At 37.6% G+C, this 19,822-nt stretch overlaps 2 protein-coding genes across 2 annotated transcripts in view; one reads left to right on the forward strand and one right to left on the reverse strand.

The window, feature by feature from the left end:
- Nucleotides 1–1,488: 1,488 nt before the first annotated feature.
- Nucleotides 1,489–13,302, forward strand: RLIG1 (RNA 5'-phosphate and 3'-OH ligase 1; the record flags this gene model as incomplete). The annotated part of the gene is made up of 7 exons (XM_079715476.1): nt 1,489–1,578; nt 4,696–4,813; nt 7,643–7,738; nt 8,540–8,656; nt 10,350–10,547; nt 11,612–11,781; nt 13,079–13,302. 7 exons carry the CDS (start codon nt 1,489–1,491, stop codon nt 13,265–13,267), a joined length of 978 nt encoding a protein of 325 aa, XP_079571602.1. The 3' UTR covers nt 13,268–13,302.
- Nucleotides 13,303–13,889: 587 nt separating this feature from the next.
- CEP290 (centrosomal protein 290) overlaps nt 13,890–19,822 on the reverse strand; it is a 91,083-nt gene continuing 85,150 nt past the window's right edge. Inside the window, exons 51-54 of the mRNA XM_079715342.1 lie at nt 19,047–19,120; nt 18,379–18,473; nt 15,211–15,290; nt 13,890–14,252 (exon numbers count right to left, since the gene is read on the reverse strand). Coding sequence (XP_079571468.1) covers nt 14,019–14,252; nt 15,211–15,290; nt 18,379–18,473; nt 19,047–19,120 — 483 coding nt within the window. The 3' untranslated portion in view covers nt 13,890–14,018. The remainder of the gene's footprint in view (nt 14,253–15,210; nt 15,291–18,378; nt 18,474–19,046; nt 19,121–19,822) is intronic.

A 19,822-nucleotide genomic window follows, 5' to 3' on the forward strand; every position in this document is an offset into this window, starting at 1 on the left:
AACCCCCTTATTTATTTATTTAATTTATTTTTCCTTTGAGAAAATCAAAGATAGCAGAAGAGAAAGTAAATACTTTTATACAGCAAATCTCTTTCATCCCTCCCCTCTGAATCCAGCAATCAAAAACCAGTGAATTTTTTGGAGGGTTATTTTATTCTTTGGGAATTTCCTTATACATGGATAATTCCAAGTGAGATATAGTCGTTTAATTTTCTGAGGGCTAAATCAGGAAACTGCTGGGCAGTCTGATACCTGCAGATAAGACAGTTATAGGAATGAGGCCTGGGCATTGTCCAGACACATAAAAGATGGCAGTAATCAAAACTCCCCTACTAGGGACTACTAGCTTCAATGAGATAGAAAGGCTACTAAGTATTTAATATTTATTAATTTTTATTCAGTCATTGACTGTCATTACTTATCCTCCAAAGTTCTTTTGAGCAATAAGTCAAAGCTGTTTTTACCTCTGCAGTTGATTGACGACAAGTACTCAAGCCATTCAGACTCTGTTGTAGCTCATACTTACTAAAGTAAATGAGATTCCAATGAAAGATGGAGATTGAAAGCTGGTTGTTGGTATTCGTGTGGTTTTGGATTGGTCTAAGGCTACACTTTGCATTCACTCTGGAAAAGACACCAGAACCAATTTTGACCGTATTATGCTGCACAATGAGGCGTAATACAAACGGTAATTTTTCTTTTTGGGGAGGGTCCTAGATGTTTTTTTGGTTTTTGTTTTTGTTTTTTGCGGTACGCGGGCCTCTCACTGTTGTGGCCTCTCCCGTTGCGGAGCACAGGCTCCGGGCGCGCAGGCTCAGCGGCCATGGCTCACGGGCCTAGCCGCTCCGCGGCATGATGGGATCTTCCCGGACCGGGGCACGAACCCGTGTTCCCTGCATCGGCAGGCGGACTCTCAACCACTGCGCCACCAGGGAAGGCCATGTCCTAGATGTTTTAATTGTAGCGTTTTCTAACATTTTTCCAGGGAAATTACTTTTCATTACGCCTTGAGATGTCTCCGGATATTTCTAAGCTCCTACAGTGCTTCTCCCAGGAACATATTAAAGGGAACAGGCAAATCGGTTTCATCAAAATGGTGTTAAATCGCCACCTAAATTGACACATTACTTATCACTTGATAGCATTTAATTTTCATAAATATCATCGGCTACTAATACACACACACCAGAAACGGATCTCTGTGTTTTCAACGTCATCACAACTCTGAGGAACGCTCGCGAGAGCACACACGGAGGTACCTTGGCTTCCGCACTACAACTCCCAGAACGCTCCGCGGCCAGGAGGACGCTTCCGGGCGTGCGTCCCGGCCCACCTCGGTGCCGGGGAACGCGGGAGCGCGGCCGTTGGGCCAGCGCGCGGAACGTGCGTGGCTTGAGCAACGCGACTGACTGCTGTGGTTGTTGTCCTGGTACGGACCCGGCGCTGTTCGTAAGCGCGCTTACCACTCGCACTGCCTGTGGACTCACCATGAGGCGCCTGGGCTCGGTGCAGCGGAAAATGCCGTGTGTGTTTGTGACGGAGGTGAAAGAGGAGCCTTCCACCAAAAGGGAGCATCAGGTACCGAGGAGCGCGGGGCCCGCGGGGCGGCCGCGGGTGGGCTGCTTCCCGCGGCGCGGGCTGCGTTTGAACTCGGAGAGGGCTCCCAGGCGCGGTGGAGCCGCCCTGCAGACCGGGGGCGGGAGCGGTTTGCAGGTTTCGCTGGGGCGGTTAGGGTACGGGTCTTCTACGCCCCGAGCTCCAGGTTCTTGTACCTTCTTAGTTGCAAGGGAGGGAATCTGCGGGAGAATTTTTCTGATCCGGCGATTCAAACTTGCTATCGCATGGAAATTGAAAACCCGCATCTTAAATAATGTTCCTTCTTAGGTTACCACCTTTTGAGGAAAATCCCTTAAGTAGTCGTATAGTCACCGCAAAACAAGCTTTCCTACTTTTCACGAGTGTGGTGTCAAAGTGGAGATTTTAGAAGACTTGCTTCACCTGTTCAAACCTGAGAACCGATGACAGTGTTGACAACTAACCTAAATAGGTCACTAAAGATCAGACCTCGTGTATTGTTACCAGTAATTAACTACTTGATTCTAATTTTGGTGTTTCCATCTCAAGGTTTTCTATTCTCGCACCAACGTGTTTTACACGTGGAGAGAGCCCTTAATAAATACTGGTGAATGATCCTATATCAGGATAACTCTTTAATATATAGTAAAGTCCTTGATAGCAAAATCACCACTTATCGGTTGGGTGCTTCAACTCATCATACAAAATCAGCATGTGCATTTGACTCCACCTCCACTTCCCGTTAACATCGTTCACACTGGCGTTCTTGTCTCCCAGGCTAAAAGACTTTTAAGGCCAAGACTGCTGTGTTATTTCTAGTCCCAGTTTTTAGGACCTGACACATGGTAGGCACTGGATAAACCCTGGCGTCATTTCATGCCAGTTTTCCATTTACCTTGATGCTTTATACCGTATAACATCTCACTGCCACGGCTATTATAGTTCTTAATGTTTTACGCCCTTGTTGCACTAAATTGTTCTTTCTTGCCGCTGAGAATGATCATTATTCTTTCCTAGTCAAAACCCCGCAGTTACTACTAAATGTCTGTAGCAGTAGTTGTCAAGCTTTTATTATTTAAGCCCTAACCAACTTAATTCATATCAAACAATGGCATCCTGAATAGTGGTTCGCTCTAGCTGTGATTCTCAACTTTGTATGTTGCGGGTGGGAGGGGAGTAGTGTGTAAAAGCACACTCCACCAGGAAAATAAGCCCCTTCTCTTGTCCCTCTGCAATCAAGTATAGCTTATAGTGTTGTTTATAGCATAGCATTCAAATTCTTAACTGCAATTCAAGGATTCTCATTCATCAGGCCCAGTCGTAAAGTGCCTGTTGGGCCCACAATGAGGTGCCTGAGCTCAGTGTAGTGAAAAATGCCATGTGCGTTTGTGACAGAGGTGCCTACTTAAAGTGACATATCTGTTCTAGCAAAGTCAGTTTCATCCTGTGAACATAGCAAGCACAATCCTGTCTCTATGCTCAGGCTATGCACTCTGCCTGGATCACTTCAAGGACTTAAAAAATTTGGAATCAGAACTTCTCTATGAAATCTTTCATCAGCTTACTTATCCTAGTGATTTCCCCTACCAAGAAATTGTAGAGGACCACTCAGTTGATACTAGCTATTACTTTTTATACACACATGCCTTCTGTTTCCAGTCAGAGTTTAAAGACTTAAGTGACAGGGAAGGAGAACTTTGCGTACCCCTTGGTATCTTACGCTGTCCTTTGGACATGTCAGTAGCATGGAGTGGTAGGTAATTCATTCTTATGGAAGGGATATTTGTCCTCATCAAGAACTCCATAAAGTCATCTCCTCCCTAGAATCTTTGATAAATTTAAACACACACACACACACACACACACACACACACACACACACACACACACACACACACACACACACACACACACACACACACACACACACACACACACACACACCATTGGGCCAAACCTTGGTCCTACTGCCACAGGTTAAATTGATCTCCTCTGATACCGATGTTATAAGTTACTGATAAATCCCTAACCATTCAGTTTTATCTTAAAAATACTGAATCAGTACCAGAATGGGGCTAATTTCCTAAGTTTGCCAGACTCTGAAACAGTACTTCATTTATTAGTCTTAAGCCTATCACACCAGTATGTTTATATTGTACAGTGTTTTTTCACATTATGTAAGGTGAGTATTACTTCAGATAATTTAGACTATAAAACAGTGGCATAGTCTTTTCTCATAAATGAAAATAAATTACAGATAAAAAGTTGGTAGGAATCCTAGAAACTGTCTTTTCCTCCATTCTTGATACTCTTTTGGCTTGTCTTCCTGACAGTAGAAAAACCATAAGTTAAATATGCAAACAGTTTACTACTGATAAAGCTGAAAGGGTCCCCATTTGTTTTTCTCCTCAGCACTTATCGTAGCTAACATTGTACTATACATTTTGTTGCTGTTATCGTCTCCCTCCTTAAAATGAACCTTCCACCAAAGGCAGGTCCTTTTTTGTTCACCTCTATCCCAGTGCCGAGGACGATACTTAACCCATAGGAGGCATTTAGCAAATAATTGTCAAGTAAATGACTGAACACACCTAATACCTGTGCTAGGGATGCAGCTCTGCATAGGACATGGTTCCTGTTGTCAAGCTTATTATGGTGGATAAAGAAACATGTGAATACAGTTGACCCATGAGCAATGCAAGGGTTAGGGGCTTGGATCCTACAGCAGTGGAAAATCCGAGTATAACTTGTGGTTGGCCCTCATATTCGAGTTTCCTCCATAACCAGGGTTCTGCATCCAGGATTCAACCAACCTTGAATGCGTAGTACTGCAGTATTTACTATTGAAAAAAAAATCTGCATATAAGTGGTCTCATGCAGTTCAAACCTGTGTTGTTCAAGTCGACTCTGATTACAAATCTGTGTGGAAAAACATGTATTGCGATGATAGCATAGAAGGGGAGTGGGTGATTTGTAAGAACTTCACAGGAGAAATATGTTGAAGGATAAACTGGTGATCATCCCGTAGAACTGGTGAAATTAAGAACTTCCAGGTAAGGGTGTGTGCGAAGGCATAGAGGCTGTTTATCTTAAACCAGTTTTCTCCTTCTCTTTTTTAAGCCATTTAAAGTTTTGGCAACTGAAACGATAAGTCACAAGGCATTAGATGCAGATATACACAGTGCCATTCCAACAGAAAAAGTGGATGGAACGTGTTGTTATGTTACTACCTACAAAGGTAATATACAACTGTACCACAAATATTACTTATTTTTCTTAGTCACTTAAACTGTATATATCTGAAATGGGGCATTGCTCTTCATAAACCCTTGGAAACCTAAGTATAATAGGAAAATAATAAAATCACAATTGGTATATTATACTTATTTATTATATCATTGTATCTTTCTCTTGGGAGAAGAAGGAAAGATAACTAATATTTACTTAATACCCATTAAGGACCAGACAGTATGATAAATGCTTTTTATGTGTTATCTCTAATTTGTACAATAAGCCTCTCCATTTCACAGAAACGGAAACTGAAGCTCAGAGAACATAAATAATTTGTTCGAGACCATATAATTCATGAAGGCTCAACTGGTAATAGGGTTTATCTGACCCTAAAGCTTGTTCTTACTCCACTGGTCCCAGTGCTGATTCCATTGTTTTCATTACTATTGGCAATGTCTCTAATTTATTTCATTTTAATGTACTTTAAACTCAAATAGAAATTGTCAGCTATGTTAAGGAAAAAAAAAATGCATTGAAAAAAGAGAAATAATCTTTATGATTTTTTTCTGGATAGTGAAATTACCTCTCAATTCCAGCAAGAGAAATAGAACAGTTAAATGCATATTGGGCACATTCTTTATATCAGGAAATCTCTTCTGAAGTGCGTCTTTTTTCATGTTTAATTGTGATAAAATACATACGACATAAAATTTACCATGTTAACCATTTTTAAGTGTACAGTTGAGTGGTGTGTACAGTTCTCATCGTTGTGCTATCAACACATCCATCTCCAGAACTCTTTTCATCTTGCAAAACTGAAACTTCCTACCCATTAAACAACTCAGCATCCCCACCTTCTTCCAGACACCATTCTACTTTGTCTCTAGGATTTTGACTACTCTAGGTAACTCATATAAGTGGAGTCTTAAAAGTATTTAGCTTTTTGTGACTGGCTTATTTCACTTACCATATTGTCCTCAAGAGTCATCCATGTTGTAGTACATGTCAGAATTTCCTTCCTTTATAAAAGGATGAATAATATTTCATTGTATGTATATACCACAAGTTTGTATATACTACATAATTGTGTGTATGTACCATTCATCCATCAGTGTGTACTTGGGGTGCTTCCATCTATTGGCTGTTGAGAGCAGTGGTGCTATGAACATGGTGTACAAATATCTGAGTCCCTGCTTTCAATTCTTTGGGGTATGTATCAAAAAATGGAATTGCTGGATCATATACTAATTCTTTTTAAAATTTTTTGAGGAACTGTCATACTGTTTTCTGTAGCAACTGCACTATTTACATTTCTAGCAGGACTTCAGAAGGGTTCCAGCTCCTCCATATCCTCACCAACACTTGTTTTTCCTATTTTTTTTGATAGTAGCCATCTTAATGGGTGTGAGTGCAATGCATTCTTTTATGTTTATTGTGAAAAGAAAAGGTCCATTCAACAGAAGTGACAATGTAGTTGTTTTTTGTTTTTTTTTTTTTTTTTGCAGTATGCGGGCCTCTCACTGCTGTGGCCTCTCCCGTTGCGGAGCACAGGCTCCGGACGCCAGGCCCAGCGGCCATGGCTTAGGGGCCCAGCCGCTCCGCGGCACGTGGGATCTTCCCGGACCGGGGCATGAACCCGCGTCCCCTGCATCGGCAGGCAGACTCTCAACCACTGCACCACCAGGGAAGCCCGACAATGTAGTTTTAATCTGGTTCTTCATATTATTTATTGGTATAGCTAACGAGTAATATATAGTACCTAAACCAAACTTTAATCAATAATTTTTAAGATAAATCTCTGATTTATATACTTGGAAAAACTAAAAGATTTTTTTAGACATATTAAGAAACTTCAGTGTGCATCATATGTGTAATCATGTATAATGGTGGCAGTTAAACAAGATTGGATTGCTAAAGAAAACTTACAGAACCCAGAGTGACAGTGCTTGCAAATTCAGTTTATTACAGGTAAAGGATAGGCAATGCAGCAAAGGCATTAAAAGGATGCGCATCACAACCAAAGACTCTCTCACAGCAAAGCATCTGGTGAGACCAGGTGAAAGCTACTATGGTCCCCCGCCCCGACTCCTCCCCCACCTTCCTGACAAATCCAGGCAGGATACACTTTCTTAAAGCAGGGACTACCACTGATATAGGCAGAGAACACCTCAGAAACCGGGAATCTGAAATGGAGTCTCAGCTGGGGATTTTTATATTTTGCTGGTCATGAAGGTATCTTCCTGCTAAGTAACCAGCCTCAGCATCAGCCCTCCAGGAGTCTCACTGAGACCAGGTCCAACTCATTAGCCTCACTGTTGTCAATAAAGAGTGCTGGCACCCGCCCTGAAACTTCTCAGATCCCTGACTGTAAAGCATTGCTATTAGTCAGTGTTCCCTGCCTTGACCCCAGGGGTCAGAGCCATGCAAAACAGTTTAGCCTCACTCCACATTTTTGGGAATTAACCCTCATAGTACATAGTTTGGTTTCAGGGAAAGTGTGAATACAATTTTCTGGTTATGTTTCCATTTAGTATAGAGGTAGCTTCGGTTTCTCACAATTGCTAGTTTCTAATAAAATATGGCTATGGAATGTCCTTAATGAAAGAGTCACATTTGCTTTTTATCTCATCCCCATCACTCTTTAACCAAAAGTCTTATACATCAGGTACTGTTAGGTAGGATGTCTGTTATACTGCATACTTCCCTTTGTCTTCCGGGTTGCTTCTCTTAGAGGAGATGACTCCTGTTTATTGAAAAATTTTATACGGAAATGTCTTTCAAGATAGATTTTATTGTTTGCCTCTTAAACTTTTTTTTTCCTTTCATTATTTTTTAGGTCAGCCATACCTTTGGGCTCGGCTAGATAGAAAACCTAACAAACTAGCTGAGAAAAGGTTTAAAAATTTTCTACATTCAAAACAAAACTCGAAAGGTTAGTGGGTCCTTTTTTTTTTAAAGCTTTTCATGATTTAAGTTGAAATTTTTGGCTTATTTCTTGCTGTGGTGTTCTATATATTAGATGCTTCTTTATAATTTAAGCACTTTGGGAAAAGAAAAATTATAATTGAATATCTTTATATGTAAAAGCATATTCTTGAAAAATATTTCAAAAGATTTTCCTAACACTTCTGTGACTCTTCATTGTAGCATGTCCATTTTATTAAAACATACAAATTATTGTGTGTGTGTGTGTATATATATATATATATATATATATATATATATACACACACACACACACACACACACATATATATAATGAGTGACACTTTGGTTTTGTCTACCTAAGAGACAAATGGGTAATTTTATAAGTCAGGCACAAATCTCAAAGGATTATTAATATTTTTAATTTTACAGTAGATACCTCTAAATATTATATAAGTAGATACATACATTTATTGTTATATATCCACTCATTCATACATATAATCTTTATATATTTATATTCATAGTGCATTAAAAATTTACCATATATCACACACATGCTGGAACATTAGTTGCTTTAGTTAGACTGTTACTACTGTTACAGATAGTGGTGGGTTCAAAATTGAAAATTTAAAGTGTTAGTACCTTAACCCTGAAAAGTAGTCACATTGTGGTGGTAGTGAATGGAGACTAATTATATGATACCTGACATTATGGGGTTCATTAGCTGTTCCCACTTTGAATTTGTTCAGTGTTATATATATTTTTTTTAAGTATCGCCACACATAAGATTATTTAACTCTTTTAGAATTTTTTTGGAACGTTGAGGAGGACTTCAAACCTGTTCCGGAGTGCTGGATACCAGCGAAGGAAATAGAACAATTAAACGGGAATCCAGTGCCTGATGAAAATGGACACATTCCTGGTATTATTATACATTCAATTGGAAATTACAGAACTTAATTTTAATATGGTTCTTCATGGTATTTATCTGTATAGCACAAATTTTCTAAGTCTAATTTAAGTTTAACGATACCAAAGATGTTTCATATCAAGAACGCCCTCTCAAGTTTAGAATCTTTTCTCAGGTGGACAATGTACTACCTGTAGTCTGTGAAGATTAATGAAGCATTGAGTGTGGGAATAGCCTTGAAGTGTTGTCAGGATGACGGTATGTTCTAATCTGAAATGGGATATTAAGCCTTTTACTTTTTAGACTGGGGATAACAATATGTATATATTTTTTGCAAAGATCCTAGAAGACTCTCTCAAAGGGAAGTGAAAATAGGTATCTCACAGTAGTTTTTCTGGAGATGGGAAAATTTTGCAAAAGTGTGCTGAGTAGAAGGATAACTCCAGATTAAAAGAACCTATAATGTGCAAAGTACTCTTTGATTCTAGTAATACAAAAGTGAGGAGGATCATAACCTTTATCCTTGATGATCTTTTAGACAATAGGAAAGATCTACCAATAATAGTATGATTTAAGAACTAAAAGGAAATAATACACAGGGTCCAGTTGTAGAAAAGAGGAAGAACTCCTAGTTCAACCTGTGGTGGTTAGAGGAGGCTTCTAAGGAGAGTGGACATTGAAACTGAAGCTTAAGAACCAGGAAGTTAGTTGGCAGGGAAGGGAGAAGGTCAGCTTAGGCAAACTCCCATGAAGGGGAGAGATCATGGAGTCTTGGAGAAATTTTAAATAACACCTTATTGTGGCTGGAATGTTTATGGAGTGTATGACACTTGAAGCTATAAAAGTAGAGGCTGGAGATGTGGAATGGGCTCAGATCTTAAAGGGGTTTATATTCCTTCTGAAGAAGTTTGAAGTTTATCCTGAAGATGATTATTAAGCAGAGCTACAGCAGAACTAAATTTAAATTCTTGAAATAGAATTACAAGGGGTGGGGAATTGGAGATAGTAGGTCAGCAAAGAGGTTATTCCAGTAATCTGGGTGAATAATGAATGCCAAAGATGTGATGGTCATAATAGTGTTTATACCCTAGTTTGTCTTTTTTTTTTTTTTTTTTTTGTAAGGAATTCTCCACAACAAAGAAGCCTAATCTGCCATCAGTAGTTAGGAAGGGAATAGCAGTAACATTCAATAAATGTAGAATCAATAAATTGTTCAATAACTACTGGAACAATACAGTAAATTGCGGAACACTTGCATCTGTCTATTGTCCCTGAAACTGGAGAGAAGGTAGAGAGAAAACTTAATTTAAAAAAAAGGTTTTGGTGCTGTGTCTTAGGATGGTGCTCAGTTCTTATTGAAAATGTGCATTTTCTATTAAAAGAATGCTGAGTGCTCTGAAGTGAATAATCAAACAGGTTAATTCTCAGCAGAATCAAGAATGAGACCTTACGATTAAAGAAAAAGATTATGATTTACAAAGTAGTAAAACTGCTAACATTTCCACTGATGTTAAAAGTGATACCTGTAAAAAAAAAAAAAAAAAAAAAAAAAAAAAAAAAAAAAAAAAAAAAAAAAAAAGTGATACCTGTGTGTGATAGAACATCCAGAAAATACAGAAAATTTGCAACAAAAATTAAAATTACCTTAGGTCTTAATCCAAAGAAAAACAGTGCAATAAAAAACACTTCTTTCTTTAAATGATAGGTTGGGTACCAGTGGAGAAAAACAACAAACAGTATTGCTGGCATTCCTCTGTAGTAAATTATGAATTTGAAATCGCCCTGGTACTGAGGCATCATTCTGATGATCCTGGTCTTTTGGAAATTAGTGCAGTGCCACTCTCAGATCTCTTAGAACAAACACTGGAGCTTATAGGAACCAATATTAATGGAAACCCATATGGTGAGTAAAGCCTTTTTATTGTTTAGTTACAGTAGTCATTTTTAAAGAAAACTTCCTAGGTTCAACTGAAAAAAAATACACACTAAAGAAATGACTAATAAACTTGAGTTATTTCTTGTGGTTTTTAGATTCCATATATAAGTGAAGTCATACAGTATTTGTCTTTTTCTTCTTTCATTTAGCATAATATCCTTTAGGTCTATCCATGTTGTTACAATTGGCAGGATTTCATTCTTTTTATGGCTGAGTAATATTCCATTTTCTCTCTCTGTGTGTGTGTGTGTGTGTGTGTGTGTACACAGCCCATATCTTTATCCATTCATCTATTGATGGGCACTTAGGTTGCTTTTCATGGCTAGGTAATTAGTTTAGCATTAATTAACAGCTAGGAGTAAAGTAAATAAAAGAATTAGCAATGAATAGCGTATCAAGCATTAGAATATACACCATGATGACTTGAGTACAAGTCCTGAGGGCACTATGGAGTATTGTTAACCCAGGGATGAAGACAGAGCCAAGGTCATTAAAGCTGGAATAGCAAAATCCTATATAGAGATCAGCAGCGGACTGACTGGCAGGTGAAAAGAATCTAAGACAGTAATTATACTCGGTATCAGCTACAGCGTGGCTGTTTGGTAAATACTGAATGATAGTTGAATGTGGCTACTGGTGTAGAGCAGCCGTTGGTGGACTTTGCTATAAAAGGCTAGACAGGAAATATTTAGGGTTTTGGGGCCATATCTCTGAAACAGGCCATACAGAGTACTTAAATGAATGGGTTGGCTGTGTTCCATTGAAACAATTTACAAAAACAGGCACCTGGCCGGGTTTGGTCGAAGGTCATAGTTTGCCAATTCCTCGTATAGAGCACACGAAGGTGGAATTTAGATTTAATGGGATAAGGTGCCAACTTTTGAGTGAGGGCACTTGTCTCTTCAAGGGATCAAACTTTTTGGTAACTTTATTCCTCAGTGTTTTAGAGGCTTTTTTTAATTTGGAGGGAGAAATTTCCTCATTCTTTTTGAAACTTCTGTATGGCTAATGGCAAAGTTTTACAATTTTAGGGTTAGGAAGCAAGAAGCATCCATTACATCTTCTTATACCACATGGAGCATTTCAAATAAGAAATCTACCTACTTTGAAGCACAATGATCTGTTGTCCTGGTTTGAAGGTTGCAGAGAGGGTAAAATTGAAGGAATAGTGTGGCACTGCAGTGATGGCTGTTTAATCAAGGTAATGGCAGAAAATAATTAGTGGGATTATGTCATTTTATGTTCTTAAAGTAGAAGTGGCACTAAAATGCTCTACAAATTGCAGTAATTCTGATATGTAGTAATTTAATTTCTTCATCTCACATGCCACCATCTTTATATGATAAAGTTGTGTTTCCCGACATGTATTTATTCTGTGGGGCGTTGGTTCTTCTAGATGTGCTTCAGAATTAAAGTGATGAAAATGTCCGGAAAACCCTGCATACTATGTATTGCCTTCTTGGAAATTCATGTTGAACATCAGTGTTCTCTGAGACATCTGTACTAATAACTTAGTTTAACGCAGCATTTCTCAAAGGTACCTGATTAGAGAATTTGTTGAGTTAAAAGAGTGCCAAGGTGACAGTTAATATATACAGAGTGAATTCTTCTACCCTTTGCGCCCTTTCTGTCTCCTGGACTTGTCTGTTTGATTTCGCATAGGTTCTAGTTTGTAATGTTCAAAACTGGACCCTAGTCCAGTCTGGACCAACCCCAACTTCAAACAATTCACTGAAGCCAAAAACTTAGCTATCATTTTTAACCCCTCTCTCCATCACTTCCTCCATCCAATCAGCAGTTCTAAAAGATTCTCATCTAACTGCATCTGTGTACTTCTTACCAGTCAATTGGCTGTTGATTTTAATTTAAAACAAGACTCATGCTTGAATTATTTTATCACCCTCCTCAGCATTATCTTTCAGTCTTATCCCTGTCCTGTCCATGCTTCACAAATGAATGAGAATACTACTTCCTTGCATAAAAGTGTTCGGTGACATTAAGATTTTTCACAATCCGGCCCCTGCTAAAATTTCCAGAACTCTTTACCCCCATCCCCCAAACACACCCACACTGTATATGTTCTTAACTAAATGCAGCCAGAGCAAAAACACGATTCTATCGCATGATATTTCTTTTGGTTAGAATGCCTTCCGCCCACATTTTTCAATTGGCTAACTTCTGCACTCAGCAATAGACTCTATTATTCATTACATTTTTACGGAGCCCCTGATTATGTTCCTGGCCTGTTTCCAGGTGCTGGAAATAGAGTCAACAAAACAATGTCTCTGCCTTCATGAAGCTTACATTCTAATGGGGAAGGTAGACAATAAGCAAGTAAATATGTAATATGTCAGGAGAACAGCTATAAAAAAAAAAAAAGGGTAAGATGACATGGAGCCTTAAATAGTGCCCGGGAGATAGTAGGCACTCAAAAGCTTTGTAAGTGAATGAAGATAAGACAGGCTAAAAGCTGACACCCTTTTTTTTTTTCTTTTCAGGTCCATCGCCATCATCTTGGTTTATGCTGGCCAATCCCAGATACTTATATGAATTCAAAACCAGTTCTTATCAACATGAATCTGAACAGTTATGTGTATGCCTTTGATGCTAAGTGTTTATTTAATCACTTTACAAAAATAGATAATCAGAAATTTGGTAGGCTCAAAGATATAATACTCAATGTATAAACTGGAAATGCAATTAAAAACCAGCTTCTTTGTTATTATATTTCAATATTGAATACTCTGCCATGTTTAGAAGGTAAAAATATCTGAGCTTCTATTTATTGTTCAGTGTCTAATATAGCAACATGTCTTCTAGCATTTGAAGAAATGAATTTCCCACCTGCAAATATCTATTCAAAATTTTATTGAGAAATAGCAAGTGAGTTTCAACCTCTGGAATTTAAAATATAATAGCAAGCTGCCCAGCTTGTACAAAGGTTGGATTCAGTCCATTATACATGAGTAGTAGCATAAAAGACAAACCAACAATTCTGGACCATTTACTTTAAAAATAAAATAGTGTAAGCTGAATTTAATATTGCTAGACATTTAAGAAAACTTATGGCTCAACTTCATAATGTATTTTTATCTATATAGATACATATATAATTTGAGAACATGTAAGTATATATAAAACCCCAGTTTTAAATGTTTAAGAAACTTAAAACATTATGAATGTATAGGAATTCACCATAGCTCATTGCCTATTTGACAGATATAACTTATCCTAAAAGTCTTCAAAAATACACGTTTCTAATACGTTGAAATTTTCGTATAATTTTATTTACTAAAAATTCCAGTTTAGGTAAAGGTACAAGGTATTGGAAGGAAATCATGTAGGTCAGAGACTTGCCTGATTTCCAGATGGAACTTCCAGATGGAATTTTAACTTATAAAGTTAATAAACAAATAAAACTATAGTTAGAGGTGGCCCTTAGTATATAGGGAAATTAACAGGATTTTCCTCCTCTTCGTCTTCAAACTGTTCAGAAGCAGCAACAGGACTAGTTAATTCAACTCCAAATTGTTCAGAAAGCTTTTTTAGCTTCCCTTCTAAGAGAATATTTTTTTTCACTTCTTCTTTGTAATTATACTTCAGATCTTCGATTTCCTCAAAAAATGAAGGATCAAAATTTTCCAGTTCTTTTTTCAGCTTTTTTATTTCCTCCTAATAAGAACATATTATCTTTAAAAGGTATATATGGGAAAAAATACATTCTTTAGGTGTGAACTAAAGAGATTAATTACAAACATGAAAGCCAAAGTAACCTGAATAGTCAAATACACGGCAGAAGTATTTTCTTAAGATTTTATTAATAAGGTTTCATTGTACAGTGTAAGTAACTAACTTGTTAACTGTCAAATTATTTGTTCTCTAAGTTATGTCCTGGTCTTGGACTAAAATTTATCAGCTCTTAAATCAGAGGGGATTTAATCTTTCTTCAAAAGAATATTAAGATACTCTCAGTGAGGCAATCAAAAAACTTGGCTATTCACAACATTGAAGTTATTTTGGTTAAGATTCTTTGGTTAGGCTTTACTTGTATTTTCTTTACAAATACCTAATTTTCATTGAATAATGGTCACTTGTTATAAATATATTTATGATCAGGTAAACTGTTGGGCTTCTGCCTGGCTAAAAGTTAGGCAACTGGTAAAGAAACAATTTGAGCTTTAATGACCATGTAGAATAGCCAGTGATCACTAGTTAATTTTCATATTTATGCTCTTCTGTTTACAGATTCTTAAAGAGATAAAGCATATCAAATATCTTTAAGGGAACTATTCCTGAAAAGAATTTCAAAAGGAAATAAAAGACACTGTTCCCAATGTGACCCAAAACTTAGAAAAATATTAAAATAATGAGCTATATTTGTGACAATTAAAAATAATTTACTCTTTAATCCTATTTGTCTCAATTTTTTATGGTTCTGTTTTAATAAATATTTTTAATACAGTCAGATGAATATAATCAACTTTGTAATATCAAGGTTAAATGTAAGTATAAAATGTGATCCCAGGAATATTTAGGATACATACTTAAATCTCAGGGATGGTGATCATAAAAACAGTTTTCAACAGCTGTTTTCAGAAAACATTTATAATACTATAATTAAAATAGTTACCTTCAAATGCTGCTTTTCTAGATCTGAGGTTTTGAGCTGTGTCTCTAGATCTTTGACCTTTTCCTTTAGTTGATCAGGATCTGCCTCCAAAAAAGGGAAAATTAGACTAAGCTTTTCCCACTCTGAATAAGTTCAAGATAAAGGATTTATTTTAGAGGATAAGGAGGAAATTTATGAAACTAGAGCCTGGAAAACGTTGTCTTTTATGGTTGAAACACTTTTCAGGCTGTGAATTCTGTATGCTACCTCTATATCAGGTATTACAATTCCATAAGCAGACAAAGAGAAGAGGCATATGTTAGGTGTTTGTTAGAAGTATAGATCCAGGTTGATTTTTTTACATGGAAGAAACCATTATTTTCAGAGAAAAATTCTAGAACCAAGAAAATTTGTTAGGTGCTAATAGTACAACATCAGAATAAGTAGACTGTTTGTTAGGGAAGGGGCTACAACCGTAAGGTGGCCAAATGCTCCTGTTACCCAACAGCTTTGACTATTCCATGTACTTCAGTGCGTATTTACTGTAATTATTGGGTTGGCCAAAAAGTTCGTTCGGGTTTTTCGTAAGATGTTATAGAAAAACCTGAACGAACTTTTTGGCCAACCCAATACTATGTGAAAAATGTGCTGGGCAGGATGGATAACACAAAGATGAATAAGTCCTGATATTTTGGTAGGAAAACATAAAAAGCACAAGGGCTTTAGTTTAATTTATTGATTTCCCCCAGAGTTAACATATCTCTAATTTTATAATGAGAATCAATGGGCAATAGTATATTTGCTTTAATTGCCATCTTTGCTAGAAACATACTTTCTTTAAACTGCATATAATGTGTCATGTGGTCATATTTTACATCCATTGAGGGGTAAAATTTTAAAAATAATGCTGAATTTTGAGAAAATAATGGTCAGCAAATACATTTTCATGAATGCGACAGGAAGCATATTCTATTAAGGTGACCTTGGAATGGTCCTCCAATTACTGTAAGTTGGAGACAAATATTCTCCTCGTACTTTTCAAAGCTTCCCTCACCTCTGCAGAAAGCACTAATGATTTTTTTACAGAGTTGATTTTTGATCACTGGAATGCTATATTGAGTTGTCTTAATCAGCGGGATGCTATATATTACATAGATTGGTAATGAAATTATGCAGTAAAAGTGATTATTATGTATAGCACTTTCCAAAAGTTAGCTTAATGATCACGTATACTTAAATAGTGCTTTAAAATTTCCGAAACAGTTTTGGTTTGATTTTCAGCCTTAACAATCTTTGGTAGATATCCTCATTTTTAAACAGAAGATGAGGAAATGAGGGTTCAGAAATTCCCTTTCAGGAAACTGAGGGTTAGAAAGAGAACTTGCCTAACATCAGCATTAACTGCTCTTTGGCGCTGTGTCTGGTTTAGTACACCAAGCTGGCTGCTGGAAGAGATGTTATCAAGAGAGGTTTACGTGTGTACTTCTAGTCACCAAGAGAGGAGGCGGTCTAGTGGTCAATAGCAGGAAATGGCAAGGAGCTTTGGAGTTTCACAGATTTAGGCTTCATCCTGCCTCTGCCACTTCCTAGCTGCTTTGAATCTGTTTAACACAGGTAGAATGGAGACAGAGGTACTCAAACTTCAGGGCTATAAGAATTAAATTATAAAACGCTTGTAAAGCATTTAGCACAGTGTCTGGAACGAGTCATACATGACAGCCTTTTTTTTTTTTTTTTGTGGTATGTGGGCCTCTCACTGTTGTGGCCTTTCCCGTTGCGGAGCACAGGCTCCGGACGCGCAGGCTCAGCGGCCATAGCTCACGGGCCCAGCCGCTCCGCGGCACGCGGGATCCTCCCAGACCGGGGCACGAACCCGCGTCCCCTGCATCGGCAGGCGGACTCTCAACCTCTGCGCCACCAGGGAAGCCCCATGACAGCCTTAATACAAAGTAGCAACAAGACTACTTGGTAGGATATTGAAAAGCTATGTGAAATAGTCAAAAACTGTTTAGATATAAATTAGTATAACCCTTTGGAACAGAATTTGCCATTTTCATAAGAGCTATCAAATACAATATGCATACAAACAATCGATTCTTATTATTTGCAGTAACGTTCTATAAAGTCAACATGAACAATGAATTAGTGAATACCGAACCACTGCTCTTAGGGAAAATAAACCTACATACACATCATCTCACATAGATTTCATAATCTTAAATCCTGGAAACAACTCATCCTGGTAGGTTCTATTTTCTCTGTTTTACAGGAGAGAACAAGGTTCGGAAGTATCAAGTGACTCCTGAGGCTGCCCTAATAACAGGCATCAGAGCTGAAATTTAAACCCAGTCCAGCTGGTCCCAGAACCATAGGTTCCTACTCTGTGCAGGAGTGCCCCCTGTTGTCTCCTCCTCTGGTCATCCTTGTATGAGAGCTGAAACAATGCAGAGCATCACCTTGCTGAATCTCATCTGGGAAAGTGTGGATCATAGAACTTAAATTTTTCACTGCTCTGTATGTCTGCAAAAGTACCACACAGTACTGATTTGGGGTTACAAGTAAATTTACTGAGTAGGTGAATATGCAAATACAGAATCTGTAAATAATGAGGATCAACTATTCACTGTATGTGTGTCCACGCATATACATATACATTACATACATATGTGTATATGTGCATACCTATGCACACAGGAACGGGAATCATTAGTAATCACTTCTGAATGCAAATGGAAGAGGGTAGAAGGATAGATTTTTTACTTTGTAAAAGGAAAAAAGAACATGTAGGCGATGTTTACTTATATACATGTAGTTTCTAAATTAATAAGATGAAAGTAACATTTAGAAGAAAATGTTCAAAGGGCTTAAAAGGGCCTATACTGAGAAACTGGAAGCAACAGACCTAATATTACTTAGCATTGTATCGTCGTTAAATCCGTAACATCCAGGTGGAATACAAGGAGAAAGACACTTGAATACTTGCTACTCAATATTACAGACAACTCAAAGGGCTCAATGGGAATATTGTTTCATGGAAGACAAGAGACAGCTTTAAAAACTTAAATCAAGGATTTGATTTTATAAAAGGAAGACAGTTACCAGAAATGTGTGAACAAACAAGAAAGGCAAACCCTAATTCAAAAACTTGGGTTATCTAACATGCTATGAGTGTGTTAAAAAATATACTACCGGATATGGTGCTTTCAGGTCCATTCTGGTCTTTGTTAACTTCTATCTGATGGATTAATTCTTCTTTTTCTTTTTCCAGCTGACTATTAGCTAATCTAGAACACAATGATAATGTGTTAAAAAAAGACAAACAGACATTGCTCCACAAAATACATGAGCATTTCTTTAATTGTGTGATGTACAGTGCTTAGAACTTGCTGACATTTATAAAGGTAAACATTTGTCCATTTACTCTCCCTGCTGCAATGCTGCCATTCTCAGAGATCAGAGAATCAAAATCCTTCATGTTCTTAAAATCTGATCTGATGTCATTTTCAAGAGTAGTTTTCCTCTTGCAGGGAGGAGCCTCACGAAAGTACGCTACACAGAGCCTTGGAAGATTTTTTTTTCCTCATTTCAATTAACATTTGCCTTTGGAAGCTAAGGTTTAATATATTCTATGCTATTAAGAAAGTTTAAATTACAAACTTGACACCTATATTAAGATCTGGTTTACCCTTTTCTTTAGCATCCATTATATAAAAGAGTGATTGGCATTAGAAGGATGAAATAGGGCTGAAAGACCTATTAGGCAGCAAGGTTGAAAAATCTTAACTGTCTAGGTATAGCAAATGGGGTTATATTAAAAAATAATTTTTGAAAAGTAGTCATATGAACAAATAATATACCTAAGGACTTGAAGCTCCCATTGAAGGCCTTGCTCTGTTTCATCACCTTCAGGAACATGTTTGAGAATCTCAATCTTTGGGCACAATGAAAAGTTAGAAGACAAAGTTTGACACGGAAATAATGAGGTTTTATAAAGATACTTTCAATGAAGCATAATTTTAAAAGTTGAGTTTTCAAAAGTTCACATGATCATACATCTATGGTGATCTATCCACTATTCATTCAACAATTATTTATTGAGGAACTACTGCATGCCAGGCATTGTCCTAGGCATACTGGATACAGCAGTGAAAAAAATAAGCAAAACCCCTTCCTTCATGATCCTGTGGTCCTTACACTTTTAGTGGGGGAAGACAAAGAGTGAGCATGGGATGTGACTGGGTAACACTTCAAGATGGTGGGAAGGGCTATTAAGAAAACTAACCTAGGGTAAGAGGACAGAGTGATGGAAAGTAGTATATGTTTGGGAGGGTCTGAGGAGCTTGCACTTAAGCAGAGACATGAAGTGCAGGAGGGAGCTATGAGAATATTTGGGTAAACAGTATTCTAAACAAGGGAAACAAAAGCACGGCCCAGAAGCTTGAATGAGTTTGGTTTTCCCAAGGATTGAAAGAATGTCGGCGTGGCTAGAGCACTATGAGTGCTGGAGAAAGTAAAGGTGAGGCTAGAGAGGAAACCAGATGCCATACCATGTAGGTCTTTGCAGGCTATGAGAAGAACGTTAGGATTTTGTTCTGGGGTAATGGGAACCAGTGCAAGATTCTAAGGATGGGAG

The sequence above is a fragment of the Hyperoodon ampullatus genome, assembly GCF_949752795.1.
Source record: "Hyperoodon ampullatus genome assembly, chromosome: 11".
Classification (NCBI taxonomy): domain Eukaryota; kingdom Metazoa; phylum Chordata; class Mammalia; order Artiodactyla; family Ziphiidae; genus Hyperoodon; species Hyperoodon ampullatus.